The 17,423-nt window shown below is 43.8% G+C and overlaps 1 protein-coding gene across 1 annotated transcript in view; it reads right to left on the bottom strand.

The window, feature by feature from the left end:
* Positions 1-13,142: 13,142 nt before the first annotated feature.
* LOC142566828 (uncharacterized) overlaps positions 13,143-17,423 on the bottom strand; it is a 157,803-nt gene continuing 153,522 nt past the window's right edge. Inside the window, exon 7 of the mRNA XM_075677719.1 lies at positions 13,143-13,249. Within this exon, the coding sequence (XP_075533834.1) occupies positions 13,173-13,249 (77 nt within the window). The 3' untranslated portion in view covers positions 13,143-13,172. The remainder of the gene's footprint in view (positions 13,250-17,423) is intronic.

Genomic DNA, 17,423 nt, shown 5'->3' with positions numbered 1-17,423 from the left:
CCGCACCAGGCCTGGTAGAGCAACATGTGTGCTATCACTGTGCCTTTATTTGTAGTGCATACAACTCATTTGCTCAACATACAAAAGCTTTTCGCCACGACTGTGAGCCAGTGTTCTTGTGCAGCAAGTGCAAGACTAGGTTAGGTGTTATAATGCAGTACAAGCATCACTTGAAGATTTGCAAATGCAAACATATTACAGTTGTTGCCTCCCCAGCCAGCCCACATAGCGACAACAATGTGGAACACCATGGTGGGACACACCTCTCCTCGATTAGAAGATAGTAGAGACTGTCAGTGTTGTAGCTAGATTGACTAATCTTTGTAGGCAGCTAGAAGAACAACGCAGGTGTCGTAAGATTGTTGACGTTGTTGTTGAAGAGGTAAAAAAGAAGTTTGATGCAGCTGAAGTGCCAAGTGATATTGAGCAAATCGAAAGCAACCACCTGAGAAAGCAACACTATCGAAATTTGGGTATCTATGTGCCGCCAACTCTGGTAAGGATGGCATAGGACAGAAGTGTGATCAAAATCACAGACACTGCTGTTGCACAGTGAGCAGCGACTTGTAGGGCAAGAGAGTCAACTGAAACGAACATTATGACACCGTGTCATCCTCCCATGTGACCACTTTCCATGTTATTTTGCATGATACAGCTCCAACCTCCAGAAACGACACTGCAACTTGTCTGTAAAAAGCTTTCACAAAGAATTATTCATAATACTATTAACATAGCAGTATCTTTTTTTGTGTGGGTTCGAGGTTCGCGGGTGCCCATTATTGCAAAAATTGAGGAAAAAAAGAACGTGTCGTACTTACACCTATTTAACAAGTACGAGGGCGACAACTTTTCTAGTCATGCATCTTCATCATACTATAAAGTTTTAATGCCTTTTATAATTACTATTACCAATTATATCTGAGTGCATTGTATGCATGCAGATGCAGCAGATGCCTTATCTGCAAGAGAGTCCTATATTCAAGAAATTTGAATTAAAATAGGTACGTTAGAGACGCACTCTTTCAGCAGTTTATTGCCTGTGGTTTAAGCATAGCTCAATACTTTTGTGGATGGCAGTTTCAACCGGCACAGCACTGCTCTTTGCCTTAGTCACATGGGCCTTAAAGCGGTGTTTACCATTTGTGTTGATCTGTTTGTGTATGCATAGAGCTAGTTTTTAATTTATTTTTTTCCACATTCTTGTGCTTGCACTAAGCTTGTATAAGGCAGTTACAAAATGTGCGTCAGTATAACGAACTGTTCTGTTGAGCTTGCACTTGCAAATAATAATGTTCAGATGGCCCCACTTCTATGTAGGTGCACCGCTAGCTTTGTGTATGTTCTCATGTTTGTATAAAGCTTATATATGCTAGTAACAAAATGTATGTCACTAAGCATTGCGATATTCTCTAAAGAACTGCTTGGTTGGTTTTACACTTGTGAATTAGCATTGAGGCGGTGGTATTCCCAGCTTTCTGCGTCCTCACGTGTTTGTATTAAGCTTTTACAAGGAAGTTACAGCATGTACGTCACTAATCGCTGTGATTTTTTTAAAGAACTGCTTTCTTGGTTTTACACCTGTCAGTAATAGTACTCGGGTGGCACTAGTCATGTGTAGGTAAACAGGGCTGGTATTTTGTAGCGATGCCTTTTCCCATTGTATGCTTTTTCCGGCTTTTCGCGCTTGGCCAGTGGTCAGAGCGACGGTCTGCCCACATTATCAACGGGATCAGGCGTCCCTGTGTGCTTGATGATTAGAATAGCATTGAATAAGGCATAAGGTATCGCTACAAAATAGTGGCCCAGGGACCATTTGTATACATTATGCTCATGTAAAGCAGTTACAAAGTGTATGTCACTAATCACTGTGATATTTGTTGAAGAATTGCTGTGATGGTTTTACACATGTGAATAATAGTGGTCAGGACACAGTACTTGCGATGTATAGTTGAATTTATACAGTGCCAAGACATGGGCTGCATACGTACCAAAGGAAATTTATGTCATTATATTGTTGTGATTATTACTGTTTCGATTTTATTAAACTGTAATAAAATTGTTTCTTGTATCTATTGAGGTATGGCAATTTGCCATGCAACCAAACTGAGGACCTGAACTTGTGCATACAAATAAACAGCTAATTTAAGAGTATACTGCTCATATTCTGCTAAACGAGTTTAACAAATCTTGCACTGCAATGCTGGAAAAATGACAGAGCTGACTGGGATGTACAGATAGAGTTCTGCAATGGCTGAAGGACTGCCCCACACTGGAGTTGGTAATGTTGCGTTTATTGGAGTAGAATAGAAAGTGCACTTCTATTAAAAATGTGACAGTCTGAGCAGAAACATAAGGCAGACGAGCAGATGTGGCACATTTTTGTCAGGGCCCTCTATGCCTACTACTGCATTTCTAGTCATCTTGTGCTCTGCGTATAAGCCCCTGTTCAGCCAAGGTTTTTACTCCATGACAGTTGTTCTACTGTGTTCGTAGCAATATTGAAAAAAATTCAATGGTTTTCAAGGACTTTCAAGGCCCCGACACAGTAACTTCAAGGACCTCGTGCGAGGTGTTTAGTAGTCTGGACAGGCAAGAATTTCTTCAACAACATTGTTAACTTTAATGCAAACAAAGGAAAACAAAACAAATTGCATTTCACTGATTTCAAACATTTGAAAGACTGCTAATTTGCCTTTCACCGCCCATACTAAACGCACACAAGGAAGCATTTCAAGAAAGCGCTCAAAGTTTTTCTGCAATAGCACAATTAATTACTTGGACCTGCAAGATTTGCAGTTTTTGAATACTGTTTGGTTTGACAGTGTATGTGATGCCATCTGTTGCCTCACCTTTTCACCATCAAATAAGCAATAGTCATTTCTAATTTCTTTTTATTGTGTCTGTAGCTCTCGATTTACTTTTCACGGCTTCTCTTCGAATGCCTCAACTGTTGAGCATCCTGCTTCTGCTCCTCCAAGTACATTTGTCGCCGGTTCCATGTGCATAAAACTGGTATCTGCAGCTCCTTTGTAATTTCAACTTTAAGGATGTCACAGAAGGAAACAATAAACGCTTGGCAACGTCTGCTAAGTCTAGCCAAGTGTATAAGTTTAAGGACTTTCCAGTACTTCTAAAAATTCAAGGGTTTTCAATGCCTTGAAATTGGCATTATAGAAATAAAGGGTTTTTAAGGATCGCTACAAACCCTGGATTCTAGCACCTAAATAATTTTACAAGCTTATTTTGGCATGGAGTTCGGAAATTCATGCTTTTTAGCTAACGCTGCACTATATATGTACATTGAAGCCACGAGGGCGCAATCATTTTGGAGTAAAGAAAAATACTGAAAGCTTTTAATACCACTCTTCGTTTTTTCTATGGAGCTTCGCATTGCCTAGTTAAGATTACGAATATGCCTGGTTTTGGTGGGCGTTTCTTCGACATTTTCTGTGAGAAGCAGATGACTAACCCCCGTATTCAGAAACGCATCTTAATACAAAGCTCATGCTTGACTTGATATAAAGGACGCCTGGTGTTTCGGGGGAACAACATTTGAAATGCGTCGTCCTCAATTCCGTTGAGGATATGCTCGATCTTGTCGGCTTCTGGCATCATTGCGTCAACTCTGTTGCACAGAATAACGACGTCTTTGATGTAGCTGGTGAAATTCTCACCTGGTTGCTGGGCGCGTCCGCGCAGGCGTTGTTCGGCCTGGAGTTTGGGGACAGCAGGACGACCAAAGACTTCCGTAAAGTTGGTCTTGAACGCCGACCATGTCGGCATATCAGATTCGTCGTTACAATACCACAAATGTGCAACATTGCTCCAGTAGAAAATTACGTTGTTGAGGTTTGCCGTATCGTCCCAGTGGTTGTGAGCGCTGTCTCTGTCGTACCAGGTGAGCCAGTGCTCGACTTCCTGATCACTGGTACCCGCAAAAATAGCAGGATCTCGCTGACGCTGCACGCCAGGACAGATGACAGCTGCTGCCGTGACTGTAGCTTGTTAAGCTGGATCGGCAGGCATGGTTCGAGAAGGCTGAGCAGAATCGTCCGGTATTTGCCGATATGGTTGAAGGGTTCGGCTTCGAAGTTCTGGCCTTGATGGAGTCGTACCCCGCACTCTCCACCAAATGTCAAGGTATTTATTGACAGGGTACGCAAGGAGTGAGAGGTCGAACTCGGTGCGGTAATCAAACCCCGCAAGCAGTCAGAACCGGAGCCGTGCATAAAGCGCTGGTGATGCGCCTCACTGACCGGCACTTCTTCGTTACATTTCATATGCTGCAGATGCGCCGGGCAAACCGGCGCTTCTTCTTCGTTACACCTTTTTCATCAGCCATGCCTCGTTACGCATTCCTTTCTGGTAGGGTGTGTGGATTACAACTACGCTGTCGCGACAAGTTACGACTATAATTTGAAGCTTGCGGTTACTGTTGCTATACTCGCGACTCGCACTATTGCGGCAATACTACAAACATGGGTTTACTGCACAAGTTAGAGAACAGACATTTTAGGACAGCGTTTCTCGCCTTACATACGCTCAACGCAAGCACCATTGCAGCATGTTACGGTGCGCGTCCCTTCAGCACACAGACGCTAACGCAAACATAAGAACGCGTTAGAAGACAGGGTGCCGTCTTGGGCCTCGTGCCAAACATATCCAAGCCAATAATATATTAGCAATCATGATGTCGTGTCTATGCAAAGTGGTTATACATTTAAACTTCTGTAGTGGCAGTCCAATCCGCCGCTTACGGGAGCGTGTGAAGCCGCCGGCGGCCATATTCTTAGAGGAAAAGGAGGGCGGCTAGAGTACGTGGCCACGGTATACGGTGCGGCACTCCTTGTGCTAGCGGTTCTTCGAGGAAAACTAAATCTAAACGCCTTTAAGAAGTATATCAGTCCGCCGTTGTGTGTCGCTGTTGTAAAAAAATGTCATGGGGGTGGGCGCCTCGGGTTCTGTGTATAATAGGTAGCGAGAACTGAAAAAAAAAACAGTCGTATTTCATGTTTTCATCATTCAGTCACCTGCCGTATGTATCGGCAGTGTGACGCCCTTTCGTCGATAGGTGGTGCTGGCCCGTACTGGCAGCGACACGGCCTCGAAATATATCATCCTTATGCCATTTCTTAAAAAATCGCTATTTGTGCGAATGAGTGCTTTTGGAATAAACTTAGAAAACAAGAAAAAATACAATGGTAGGTCTCATTTTTGTCCGGCGTTTCAATTTTATTCGAAAAGAGTTGGTGAAAGCAAATTTACAATAAAGCTAAGGCGACCACGATCTGCACTTAGCCGCAAACGCATGCACTGCAATGACAGTAACCTGCCAAAATTAAGGTCATGTGTCAGCTGGCGGCTCAAGCAATCTTTTGCTTCTTTTTTCGTTTTTGTGTCCGTTCAGCCTGCGTCTGCGACGAAAACGAGAAATTGGAAGGCAGATAAACCAAAAATGGTGGAGGGAGGCGGTAGCGTAATGGTTAGCGCGCCTAGCTCCCAAATAGAGGATGCTGCGAATACGTGGGCTCGAATCCCAGTGGTTTGCGAAAGCAGCTTTCGGTGCTCTCTGGTGACGAAGAAGCTCAGAAAGAGGCGGCAGCCTGACAACAACAGTCGCCGTCAAAGTAACAGAATAAGCAGGGGTGCAAGGTCATACCTAAAGCCGAAAATATATTCGGAGGAAATACAGTATGCTTCTCTTGACAAAAAAAAGTTATGAGTAAAATCGGTGTTGTTGAGCGAGGCTGTAGGCTGATAATGTCATCATAGACAGGACCACGCTCCAATCCCGGTGTTCAGCTGAAAGGTATATCAACAGCATGTCAGCTAGCGTGTAATTGGTACTTTATTAAAATCGTTACGTGTTTGTGTTGTCTCTGGCATGAGCTAGTAGTGTAAGTGATGACACTGCAGAGAAGGCGGTGAGGGATGCCCGCGAAAAGTACTTGAGGATAGCCATATTGAACGTCGACGCTGGTAGATGAGAGCCTGCCACTACAGTTGCTCAGGTCGCCAGAAAGGCTTGAGTGGTATATCATACCGCGGGTCATATTTGGTAACCATAGCGATAGACACACACTTAGACCGACCCTTCTACGTCACCTGTCCAGGTCAATGAGCATGCATTGCGATTGGTCCCCTGAGTTACTAAGCCAGGCAATATCATCAGCGAATCGCAAGTTAATAAGGTATTATCCGTTAACTCTTATCCTCAATTCTTCCCAATCCAGGTATATGGATATGACTATAGAGTGTTAATCAATCAAAAACCCCTTAGTTTGATGGCTTCTGGAAATGTAATTTTATAAGGCAAACTAAAATTGAAGCAGTTTTGCGCGTAGTAAACTTCTGGACTTAAGATAGAGTGCACAGTGAGGTGCTGTATTAGCCTTCGCAGACACATATGTACTTATTTGTAAACGAAGTTAAGATTCTGTGAAGCGCGATAATCTTTCTTACTTTAGCGTACCTTAACCACTTCAGTAGGAAAAAAATCTTTGGTTTCAGGTCGTAGGTTCATTGTGCAAATATATGCATAGCCGCATGGAAAATTCACGGGCATGGAAGGGATATGAAAAAGAAAGGATGGTGCCTTTTTCAATCTATGATTTGTTTTTTCTTTGCATTTTTCGTTCACTGCGTGCCAGTACTTATGCTCATGTCGCCTTTAATGCATCATATTCATTTCATCTCATTTTTTATTCACATCTGAAGCCACGCTATACTATAGTTAGATTACATTTTCAACTAGTCGCAATAATTGATCATGTAATTATGCAAGCTGCTCTTCAGAAGTATAGCGTTCATAACGTAATGCAGAATGAAAAGCTACCATATATGACAAGAAATTTGATGCGCAAGATTTCAGTGCCAATGCTCCTTGCAGTTTTATACTAATTTGCTACACACTAGAAAATATTGTAAATTTCATTTTTTCTATTTGTTAGAAAGTGTAACGGATCAATCCCAACAGCACCAGGAAACTACTTTCGTGAGGACGCCCACCGAATAACAAATACGACACGCCTCACTACCGCTTTGAGACTGGGTGGTATACTGCTGCAGAACCACGATAAGATACGCTTAGAAACAATGGGGTGCAGCCCATGCATGAATAACTTTGTGTGAAAGATTTATAACCAAAGCTAGAACTGCGGTCGCAAATGAGAATATAGGACACACTTCTAAATGCGCAGTACTCTCAGTCAGGAACATCCATACGCTGTACAGGACATTATCAAATGAGCAGCTGTCTTAGAATATAGCACTAAAAAGTTTCTTGTAAAATTTACCTACGTTACCAGTCCCATGCTTAGAAGCTCATCTGGTAAACTCTGCCATATAAGTGCGTGCGTTTTGTGCTAGAAATGCGCTTGCTGGCCAGTAATCTGGCGCATATTTCTCGCTTCTATCATAGTTTCAACACTTTGCGAGCTTGTGTACGTTTGTTCTATGTTTAGCTTTCCATTGTGTACATTATTATTGAAAATGAAGGTTATTTATACTCTGTAATACGCATGAAACTTTAGAGAATATACTTATGATTACAAGATGTGTTGTGAAGTTCATGGACATCATTGTAATCTGATATTATGCGTGTGTCAGTATGTTTCCCAAATTAGTGTTCAGTTTGTGTTGTGGCTGATCAATAAAGATTTTGGCCTTTTAAGAGAAAAGTTTCTCTTGAGTAACTCGGGCACTACAGATTACAATCGATTCACGAAGCATAAGCGCAAGAGTGTCATGATTTCAGCGTGGTAAACACGACGCAAGGAACGTTTGAGTTAGGAAAAGCCTTTATGGGGCATGAGCATAAGAAAAATACATATATCCAGATAATACGAGTTGCCAACCCAATGGCAAAACCCTAACAAACGACAAACTATATACAAAGCTAGTTAATTGAAAATATTGTCTTAAGTCCTCGCACACAACGTATTATGATGTTGAAAATATATACATAAAGTCTATCGGCATGGACACGTCACCTCGTCATCGCTGCTTCCGACGACACGTCGTTGCGCCCGCCGAAGCGTCGTAGACTCGAAGTCGCTCTGTCCGAAGTTCGGTCCATGGTTGGCCTGGTCAGGGGGTCAGGAGGCTGCAGTGAGCTAGGCGCCTGGATCTTCCGGTCAGCTCCGCAAGCTGCGGATCGTAGACGCCAGGAATCCGGGAAGTGGCGCCGTCAGCCTGCAGCTGCGGCTTCCGGTGGGAGGTCCACTCAGCTCGTGGGTCGTGGCCGCGGCAGCTGAAGAATTGCTTCCACTGGGTTGCTGCATTCTCCGCGGTCCACCCGTCCTGTTCGGCCTCCAGGCCCTTCTCCCCGCCTTCGTCCCAGAGCGTAGCTGGGCCACTCTCTAGGGCTACATGTGCCTTCTCCCATTGGCCACGTAGCTTTGCGTGTACTTTTGCACTTCTTCTGCTTTCATATTGTATTCTTTTTATTCGTACGCTCTTATTTTCTACCTTCTCTTTTCTTTATTTCTGCCACCGACTCCTCGTTTCTTCTTGTTTTCATCTTTGTTTCTTCCTTTATTGGCTCATGACAAAGTGCTGCTAATGAAGGAGTGAAATATTCCCCAAATGTAAGTATTGAGAAACCCTTCTAACGTGACCACAGCTCTACATCGTGAGCATTTTCTTCACACCATTGGGAAGAGTACTAGCACTGTTCTGAAGGAGTGGACATACTTGATTTGGAGGATTAGAACCGCTCCGTCTGGGAGAGTACTATTACCGTTGTGGGGAGAGTATTAGCCCTCAGCGGTAGACTACTGGCACTCGCTTGCGGTGAAGTAAGGTAACTCTGTTCGGGTGAGTTATTCTACTCTCTTACAGGGGGTCAATTTACTCTCGAAAAGGGAGTGAAATATGGGAAAAGCAGATACTCTCCCGAAGAGAGTTACCGGCACTCTGTTTTTAGAGTGAACAAAATAGGGACCCGCCGTGGTGGCTCAGTAGCTATGATGTTGCAGAAGGACCTCAGTTTGGCCTAGTTGGTGTTTACTGCACATCACATTGACCGCAAATAAAGACAGGCACAGCGGAAGAGAACAGAAAAACAACACGGGCGGTAACTTTGAAATGGTTTATTCACGGCAGCCCGTGGGCATATATAGACAAATAGAACATGCGCAGAACACAGCAAACAAGAACACTCATCAGCCTAGTGGGGTAACCAATTATCAAAAAAATCTATTTCCGATTAAAACAAGCTAACGGAAGTGTCACAAACACAGTCTTGGCCTTCCTTATTTATGTTAGACTGCACCCGAACTGATGGAGGCAAATCGCTTAAATAAGAAAGGCCAAGACTGTGTTAGTTACACTTCCATTAGGTTGTTTCAATCAGAAATAGATTTTTTTGATAATTGGTCGCGACGTTAGGCTGATTAGTGTTCTTGTTTTCTGCGTTCCGCACATGTTCTATTTGTCTATATATTCCCACGGGCTTTCGTGAATAAACCAGTTGCAAGTTACCGCCCGTGTTTTTTTTTTCGTTCGCTTCCGCTGTCCCTGTCTTTATTTGCGGTCAATATATTATGCTATGGTGTTGGGCTGCAGAGCATGAGGTCGCGGGATCGAATCCCGGCCTCGGCGGCCGAATTCCGGTGAGGGCGAAATGCGAACACCCGTGTACATAGATTAAGGCCCACGTTAAAGATCCCCAGGTGGTCGAAATTTTCGGAGTCGTCCACTACGGCGTGCCTCATAATCAGAAAGTTGTTTTGGCACGTACAACCCCATAATTTCATTTTTTTTACAAAATAGGGGACGCTCACCACCAAGCACTAGAAGGGAAACGACATTCTGTTTTAAATAGTCGCCGAGCCACTGCATAATCGTGGATCAGCGCAGATGAAGCTGAGCACTCAGTTCATCAACAATATCTGCGGGAGCCTATACCGTTCACGAGAACAGATGCTACGCGGCAACTTAAGACGCTTGCCACGTTCAGCGAAATCCTATTGGGTCCGTTCCCGTACAAGCAAAAACGTGCTCCCCCCTCTCTTTTGGTTCAGTTCTTGTTTTAAAGCCCAATTCGTTGTGTCTGCCACAACAACCCATCAGAGCGGTAGCTTCTAAGCAGGTGCGTACTGGATGAGAACCAACCATTTGCCTATCTCTCTCAGAGGTTTAACCACTAGGTGACGACCGCTTTAGTAGGTAGGACGATAGGGGAGAGCAAGTTGTATTAGGTGCTACATAACAACGGTTTTACGTGCCAAAACCCCTTTCTGATTATGAGGCACGCCGTAGTGGAGGACTCCGAAAATTTTGACCACCTGGGGTTCTTTAACGTGCACCTAAATCTAAGCACACGGGTGTTTTCGCATTTCGCCCCCATCGAAATGCGGCCGCCGTGGCCGGGATCCGATCCCGCGACCTCGTGCTCAGCAGCCCAACACCATAGCCACTGAGCAACCACGGCGGGTAACGGCTTTCAGTCCAATTCATCTTCGGCACATATGCGACAGTATTATTCGAGGCCCGGTATCTGCAACGACGGCGCAATTGCATATCAGTGATCTGTTTGTTTATTCGACTAGCGACCACATGCCGTCGCACGTTTTGTCGTCCACATCTGCTGCTTCGTGGCGTATATGCGCAAAAAAAAAAGAAAGTGCCACGAGCAATCGTGAACTAAGTAAAAGGATTTTCGTAAACAGCTCGCCATCTGGCCATGTCTTTCACGTCGCACTCGGCAATGCATGAGGTTGCGGACAGCGCACATCGGCGGCTGGCTAGACATAACTTCTTGATATTCTAGCGATCCTTTGCAGATTTCTAACCACTGAAAAATACCAACGGTTCTTCATGCGGGCTCAGCTGGTGCTTACGTACTCTGGCGTTGACCACGGTGCGATGTCGTGACACTGTGTCTTGATTGCAAATAAAACGCCAACTTCGGCGAAAGAAGTAAAAGCAAACTCAATAAACTTAGTAAATGCGACGTAATGAAAAGTTCTCTACCCATGCTTGTCATGCATAATTTTGCCTGACTGTCAAGCGCAAAACCTCGCCCGTCCCAGGAAACGTTTATTTCAATCAAACTTTTGTTCTAGTCAAGTCTCTTGCATAACGATGGTAAAAGAAACAGATAAGTTGCGTAAATAAAAGTAAGTTTGCAGTTATCCAGAGCTTTTTCTGGAAACTTTTTCTGGAAAGCATGAATTATGAATAATCTCTAAACGTCGTCACTGCATAGCTTGACTTGATGCAGCGATGGAGCAGCACAAAGCAACCATTGGGAGACGTCGCTCCTATGACGAGTTGGGGCGTCAGGAGTACGGCATCGAAAACTGATCTGTGCGAAAGAATAAAAGAACAAAGATATGGATTGCCCCTTTTGTTCCTCATTAACACCGTTACCATTTTTGGGCTTTATTTTTCCAAATTCAAGGTGAGTTTTAGGTTATTCCCACCTAAATGCTTTTTTGTTTTGTGAATGTATATTCCGGGAACAATTATAGCTGGCTTATCCTGGTGTATGATTATTCGTGTGGAGTTTACTGCGCGTCTTTTTCACTGAATATCTGATTCACTACTGCAGTTCACACTAAAACATGCTGCATGACCACGTACCATGTTCTTCGACGCTGTAGTTGCATCATACACAGAAAATAAAGTGTTCTCGAAGAAGTCTAAAGTAAAGGCACCGCACGATGAGACATTTGACTATGCATGAATTGAGCGAGTAATCTGATAGTTTAGCCCAAGCGCAATAAGACCATTTGCACCTTTAGGTGACACTGAACTACCAATGATTAAGACAGAATTACTAGGTATACAACAATCCCTGTTACCATCAGTGACCGTGTCCATTTCAACCACGTGAGCTGCCGCAGCGCGAAGACTACCGGGACCCGAGTCAGTGCTCGGTCGTCATTTCTACGTACCATCCCCACCCTCACAGTTATCGCTACCAATTTCTTTTTTCTTCCAACGAGAGACGTAATGGGTGCAAATGAGAAAATAAAAGAATTATTGCTTGAACAGTACGCTGGTGCGGGACCTTAACATAGTCATGCGCCATGCAACGGTTTGCGTGTAGACTCTCAGCACACGATGGTCGCCTTAGCTGTCTAATCTAATTGCTTTCTCTGACCTTATTTGCATAAAACATAGTTCCAGATTTTTTTTCCTTTTTTTTCATTTAAAGGTTAAACATTCGGCTCTTGTCCCTATGCTATTCTCAATAAAAAGTTCAGCAGATGATTGTTAGGGCAAGTTACTTATTTTCCAAAAGTCGCAGTGTCGCCCGAAAGGCAAAAAAAAATTGATAGCAAATTTGCGAACTACGTGAAGTGACGTTTGTAGCTTTATCGGCTTTATAATTTGCAGTAAACATTCGCTCACTAATTATATTGTCGAGCAAGATGTCAAACGCGCACAGGCAAAAATGACTAGAATCACTGGATAACCGCAAACGCTCGCTTACGCAACGCTGGCGTGATGAAGAGTGCAGAGGGGAGGAAATAGTTAGCGGGGCCTTTCGCTTGAACGCATCTCGAAATCGACATTACGCCACCTCTTGCAAGAGAGTGCACACGAACCCAGCAGCCAACTCGGCTCTCGCAGCCTGTGAATTCGCCGCAGATTAGCCCCAAAATACGCCATGGGAGCACGGCCACATCTCCTGCTCTAATCCGGCTGTGGCTGAGCATGGCTGTCCGTGGGAGCACGGGCCACGTATGCCCGTACCCCCGGGGACATCCACGCTCAGCCACAGTGGGGTTAGAGGAGGAGACGTACGCTCACCTGCCCCCCTCCCCCAATAAAGAACACTTGGATCACGTGACCTTTGCGATTGGCCGTGCGAGGCGACTGCGCGCATCAAGCCAGCATTCTCGCGTCACCCTCGCACCTACAGTTTACTGCGCCCAAGAAGTGATAGGATAATATCACACTTGGACATTAAGCAGAACATCACAATGACGGCTTAGCCGATCGCAAGAATTCGCTTGGAGCATCCTTATGATTCCTATCCCAATTAATGGAGGAAATGCCGCCACTCAGCTACTTGCGCAGCCCGCCACCAACCTATTCTTGGACTTACTGAGACATGACGAAGCTCAAGGGACGTGTAAGTGAGCTCACAACTTGGCACCCGGGCAAATTTAGTTTCTTAGGTTTTATTTCAAGGCAAATGAATTGGCAGAATCATTTCACATTGACTGGTATTTCTTTAGGATGGGGTAGATGTTTTCGAACGCCTTGTAGATGTCCTCCCGTAGCTTGGCTCCTGCGAATCGCACAAGCACACAAACTTTAGTACATTTCCCGGGGCAGCGGCGCATAGTTCTTAAGTTGCCATAAAACTGTTCAACATTAAATCAACACATATATGTATAGGCTTATAAAGTGCTTAAAAGGCCGAGTCCATCCTTACTTTCTGCTCGGAAAGTTAAAAATGTAATTCTGCTCATTTTAAAGCACATCTTTTTGCAGATGGAGAACGCTAAAGCGAGCTTCTTAGATTCCGGGATAACTCTGTTGGTATGCGAGTTTCATTGATAAAAATCAGCTGGCTCTTACAGTATGTACATCTGGCAAGTACACGTGAGCTCTGATATTTTTTAATTTAGATTCGTTTTCATTGGTTCATTTAACCACTTTGTATAGGCTTACTTGAACTTGTCGCTCGCACACTGCAAGGTTACAAGACTACTTATTTTAATTACAATTAGAATAATTCTATTTAGAATAAAAATGTCGGAGGTACTGATGCACGAAACAAGGTAATTTGCATCACAAAAAGCGTGCAGTTATGCACGTCTCCATGAGGCACGCAAATTCCTTGTATATATGGCCGAGTCAAAGCATTACCAGCTGTAACGTGGAATGTTAGCATCAATAAGTACCATTCGTAACATTAAACATGTTTCCTTGGTTACCCATTTCAGAGAGGTCCCCCAGAAATCCATAGAGTCACGCCATGTTCTATTTTTCATGTGGAGGAACACAAAGCAAAAATACTGCTTCTGGACAATATCGTGAAGAATGTTGCACTGCATAGGCAGCGAGATGGTTCTTTGTCAACCGGCCTTCTCTCAAACCATCTTGGTGTGGATGAAGCATTTTGTTGGCTTCAAGAGAATACTGATTACAATGAGAATTTATAATTTTCCCTAACAGCTTGCAAAGGTAACTTCTAAGCACTACCGAGTGTAACTTAGCACTGAGGAGAGGTCTTCAACCTATTTCAAAACCGAAGCAACAACAGCTTCTTTCCATGTGGATGGAAGCTGCCCAAAAGTGCAGATAGTATTTTAAAGTCCGAGTAGCGTCATTTGCCCGTTTGTGTGCAGATGTTTAATCACATCATGCATAGATGTGGCTGAATATTCGAAGTTTTGAATATGAATCGAATGCTACACACCAACCATTAGTATTGGAAAAGCAACTTTGGGGTATGTTGGAGTATTCGAAGCGATACAAAACATTCGACAACATACGAGTGTTAAAAGTCTGCTTGCTGTCGTCGGCGACCTAAACAAACAATCGCAAATAATTGAATTGAGTTCAATGCTTTATTTATCCTTTTATGAAACAAAGGAGCAGTCACATAAAAGTACCTGAGCGAGTAGCAATAAAGTACGTGAGCGAGTAGTTTGACCAGGTGGCTGCCCCCTCCAGATGCAGGAAAGGGCACCTCGCAAAAATAAACAGTACATATATGTACTGTTTTTATGTAACGTTGTATTGGCAAGATGTTACAAAGAGAGCTCAAATTTCTTCAACACAGAACTGACCCGCAATGGTGGCGTAGTGGTTTTGGTGATGCGAGCTGCATTTAGATGGGGCTGGAATGCAAAAACACTCGTGCACAGTGTAGTGTGCGCACGTTAAAGAAACCCAGGTTGTTCAAAATATTCTCACGTCCCCCTCTACGGCGCGCATCATAATCATGTCGTGGTTCTGGCACGCGAAACCCCCTAATATAATCTGCTTTTAGCTCAGAATTGGGAGGCAACCTTCATGCCTAACCAGCAATTTCAGCCGAATGGAACGAATTCTACCAAATAGATAAAGAGATAAGGCGACAATGTAATATGTTAACCACATCAAGCATTTTAACAATTAAATTGACGTATGAAAAGCAATCGAAACGTTCAATCAAACCAAGAAAAATTAAAAAAATTGTTACAATAACATGTCAGGAACTTCTTGCAATGACGTTTGAAAGGTGAGCTTCATTTTTTTTGTCGCAAGTTATTGAGCAGAGAAGGGAACCTGTTTCGAATAAATTATTTCGCATAGTTTGTACGACTTGTTACATGGCATAGTTTCGGATTACGAGTGTCATATGCGAATGTGTTTCTCTAAAGAATGGGAAGACTTTGGAATGCAATGTTTTTCTTTTTGTAATCTACATGTAATCAGAAGTGCTTACGGACAAAGGTTTTAGAAGCAATGCAGGAGCAAAATGCGTAAAGCAAGAACTGTGGTCCTTCCTACGTGACAACCAGTAATTTTTGCTTTGATCGGTCATTCAGTGGTTTTGGACGCCTTCTCATGTAGCCCGCTTATCTGATTCGCAACGGCCTGTGCAGCTTTCCGAGCCACATGACTATTAGAAGGTGTGTCCGGTACACAGTCTTTCAGCAACATTATCCTCCCCCCCAAGTTATGACCTGCGGCAGCAATTTAGCTTACGCCTTTGGAAAGCTGGTCACACAGTAGCCGCTCTTTGTTTGAAAGAGTGTTTGCAATGAAACCAAAGTTGTTAGCAGTTCTTTTTTATAACCAATAATGGATATTACGTAAAAAAGTGATCATTTGTCTCTGTTCGTCGGATGTCTTTTATCCTCTGGTCACTACAGACGTAGCACCGAATGGTACTTTATCAAGAGTATCACAGACGTAAGAGAGATATACGGGGCACTGTCTGAACTTCCTGAGGGGATCAATGTACTCTATATGGCGTTTGGTATGAAAAATTCTAAATTACGGTCTACTTCAGAGTTGCTGTCACACTTAGTCTGACCAATTTTGTCTTTTGTGACAAAATTATGAGATTTTTGTGACAAGTAAGGCAACAAACAAAAAAAATTCACGGACGATTACGATACTCCCTAATGCTAAATTTGAGCGAAGCTCTATACGTGTTTTCATTTCGCGATGCTAGTGTGGACAATCTGTCTCACGCGCTACGTCGCAAACGGAGCGCTCTGTGGCGCGATTGCCGTGCTATTGGGAGATTCCGAGAGACAGCGCGTGAGTGGCGCGGGACCCGATTCACAGCACCTGCCGCAAACAAACACCCGCTAATGCAACGCTTTGTTTTCATATATACTATTGTTGGACGCGCTCGCCGCATATATAATCGGTGAACGACGACACGCGCTACTCTGGCGACATCTCGTAGCAATCGTCGCTGCAGAGCGGCATTACGCTTTTCTCCTCACGCTATTACCATACCCTCTTCCTCCACTTTCCACCGCACAGTTTCACTGCAGCCTGCTCCTCGCGCTTTATTAGCCTTTCTTCCCTCGCCCGAGCTCCATGTTCGCTCTTCCATCCTTCGGTCTGCTCGTTTGCTCGGTTACGCCGACGACGCCGACGTTGAGGCATGCCGACGCTTAACGTAGGAACGGGCTCCTAAGAGCTGCGATCTAAAAAATATTCAATAGTGGCTTTGAGGTAACGTCTCTGCCTGCTACGCAGTGGCCCAGCGTTCGATTCCTCGATCTCAGGCCTTTGTTAAGTAGACATATACATCAGCTGCGTTATTACGCTCGTCGATAGCGAGCTTTAGTTGACCGGTTAGTTCAAGAAGTGTTCGGTCGAGTAAACTTGGCAAAAGTCGTAGTTGAATCGTGAGAAAATTTGATGTAATTTTGTAAGGTAATGTGTTTGGCGTTGATCAATTAGCTTTTCAATTACCTAAAAAGAAATGTAGTACTTAGATGGGGTGATAATTCTAGAAGAAAGAGTGGTCACCTTTCGTAAAAATTGGAGTGATCTTGTTGTGTAAGTTACTGTGGAAAGCCGGCCGATCTAAACATGACGGTATTCATGCCTGCAAGGATATCAAGTTATTAAGATGCAAATAATTTTATATGAGAAGGCTGTGCCTTATCACTCTCAGCGCCGGTTATCTTTATGCTATTGATAACGTTTAGAACTTCCTGGGATGTAGCTGCAAATAAAAAAAATACTGTGGCAGGCGGTGACGCACGGGATTACCATGCGGAGCTGTTTGTAGCTCGTTGCTGAAGAACGAATCGGCCAACGCATCAACTATTTCTTTGGAGGTTTTGAACACCATGCTATGATGCTGTTATTTTTCGCAATTGCTTGTCCTGTTTAAGAAAGCTTTGACAATTTGCCATTTCTTTCTAACGTCTTTATCGCATTACAAAACTTTCCTTTCGTTCCACGCTTCTTTAGCTTTTTTAACTTATGGGGTTTTA

Source organism: Dermacentor variabilis, unplaced genomic scaffold, assembly GCF_050947875.1.
Source record: "Dermacentor variabilis isolate Ectoservices unplaced genomic scaffold, ASM5094787v1 scaffold_13, whole genome shotgun sequence".
Lineage (NCBI taxonomy): Eukaryota > Metazoa > Arthropoda > Arachnida > Ixodida > Ixodidae > Dermacentor > Dermacentor variabilis.
Note: the sequence above shows the minus strand (reverse complement) of the source record. Positions and strands in the feature narration are given on the sequence as shown.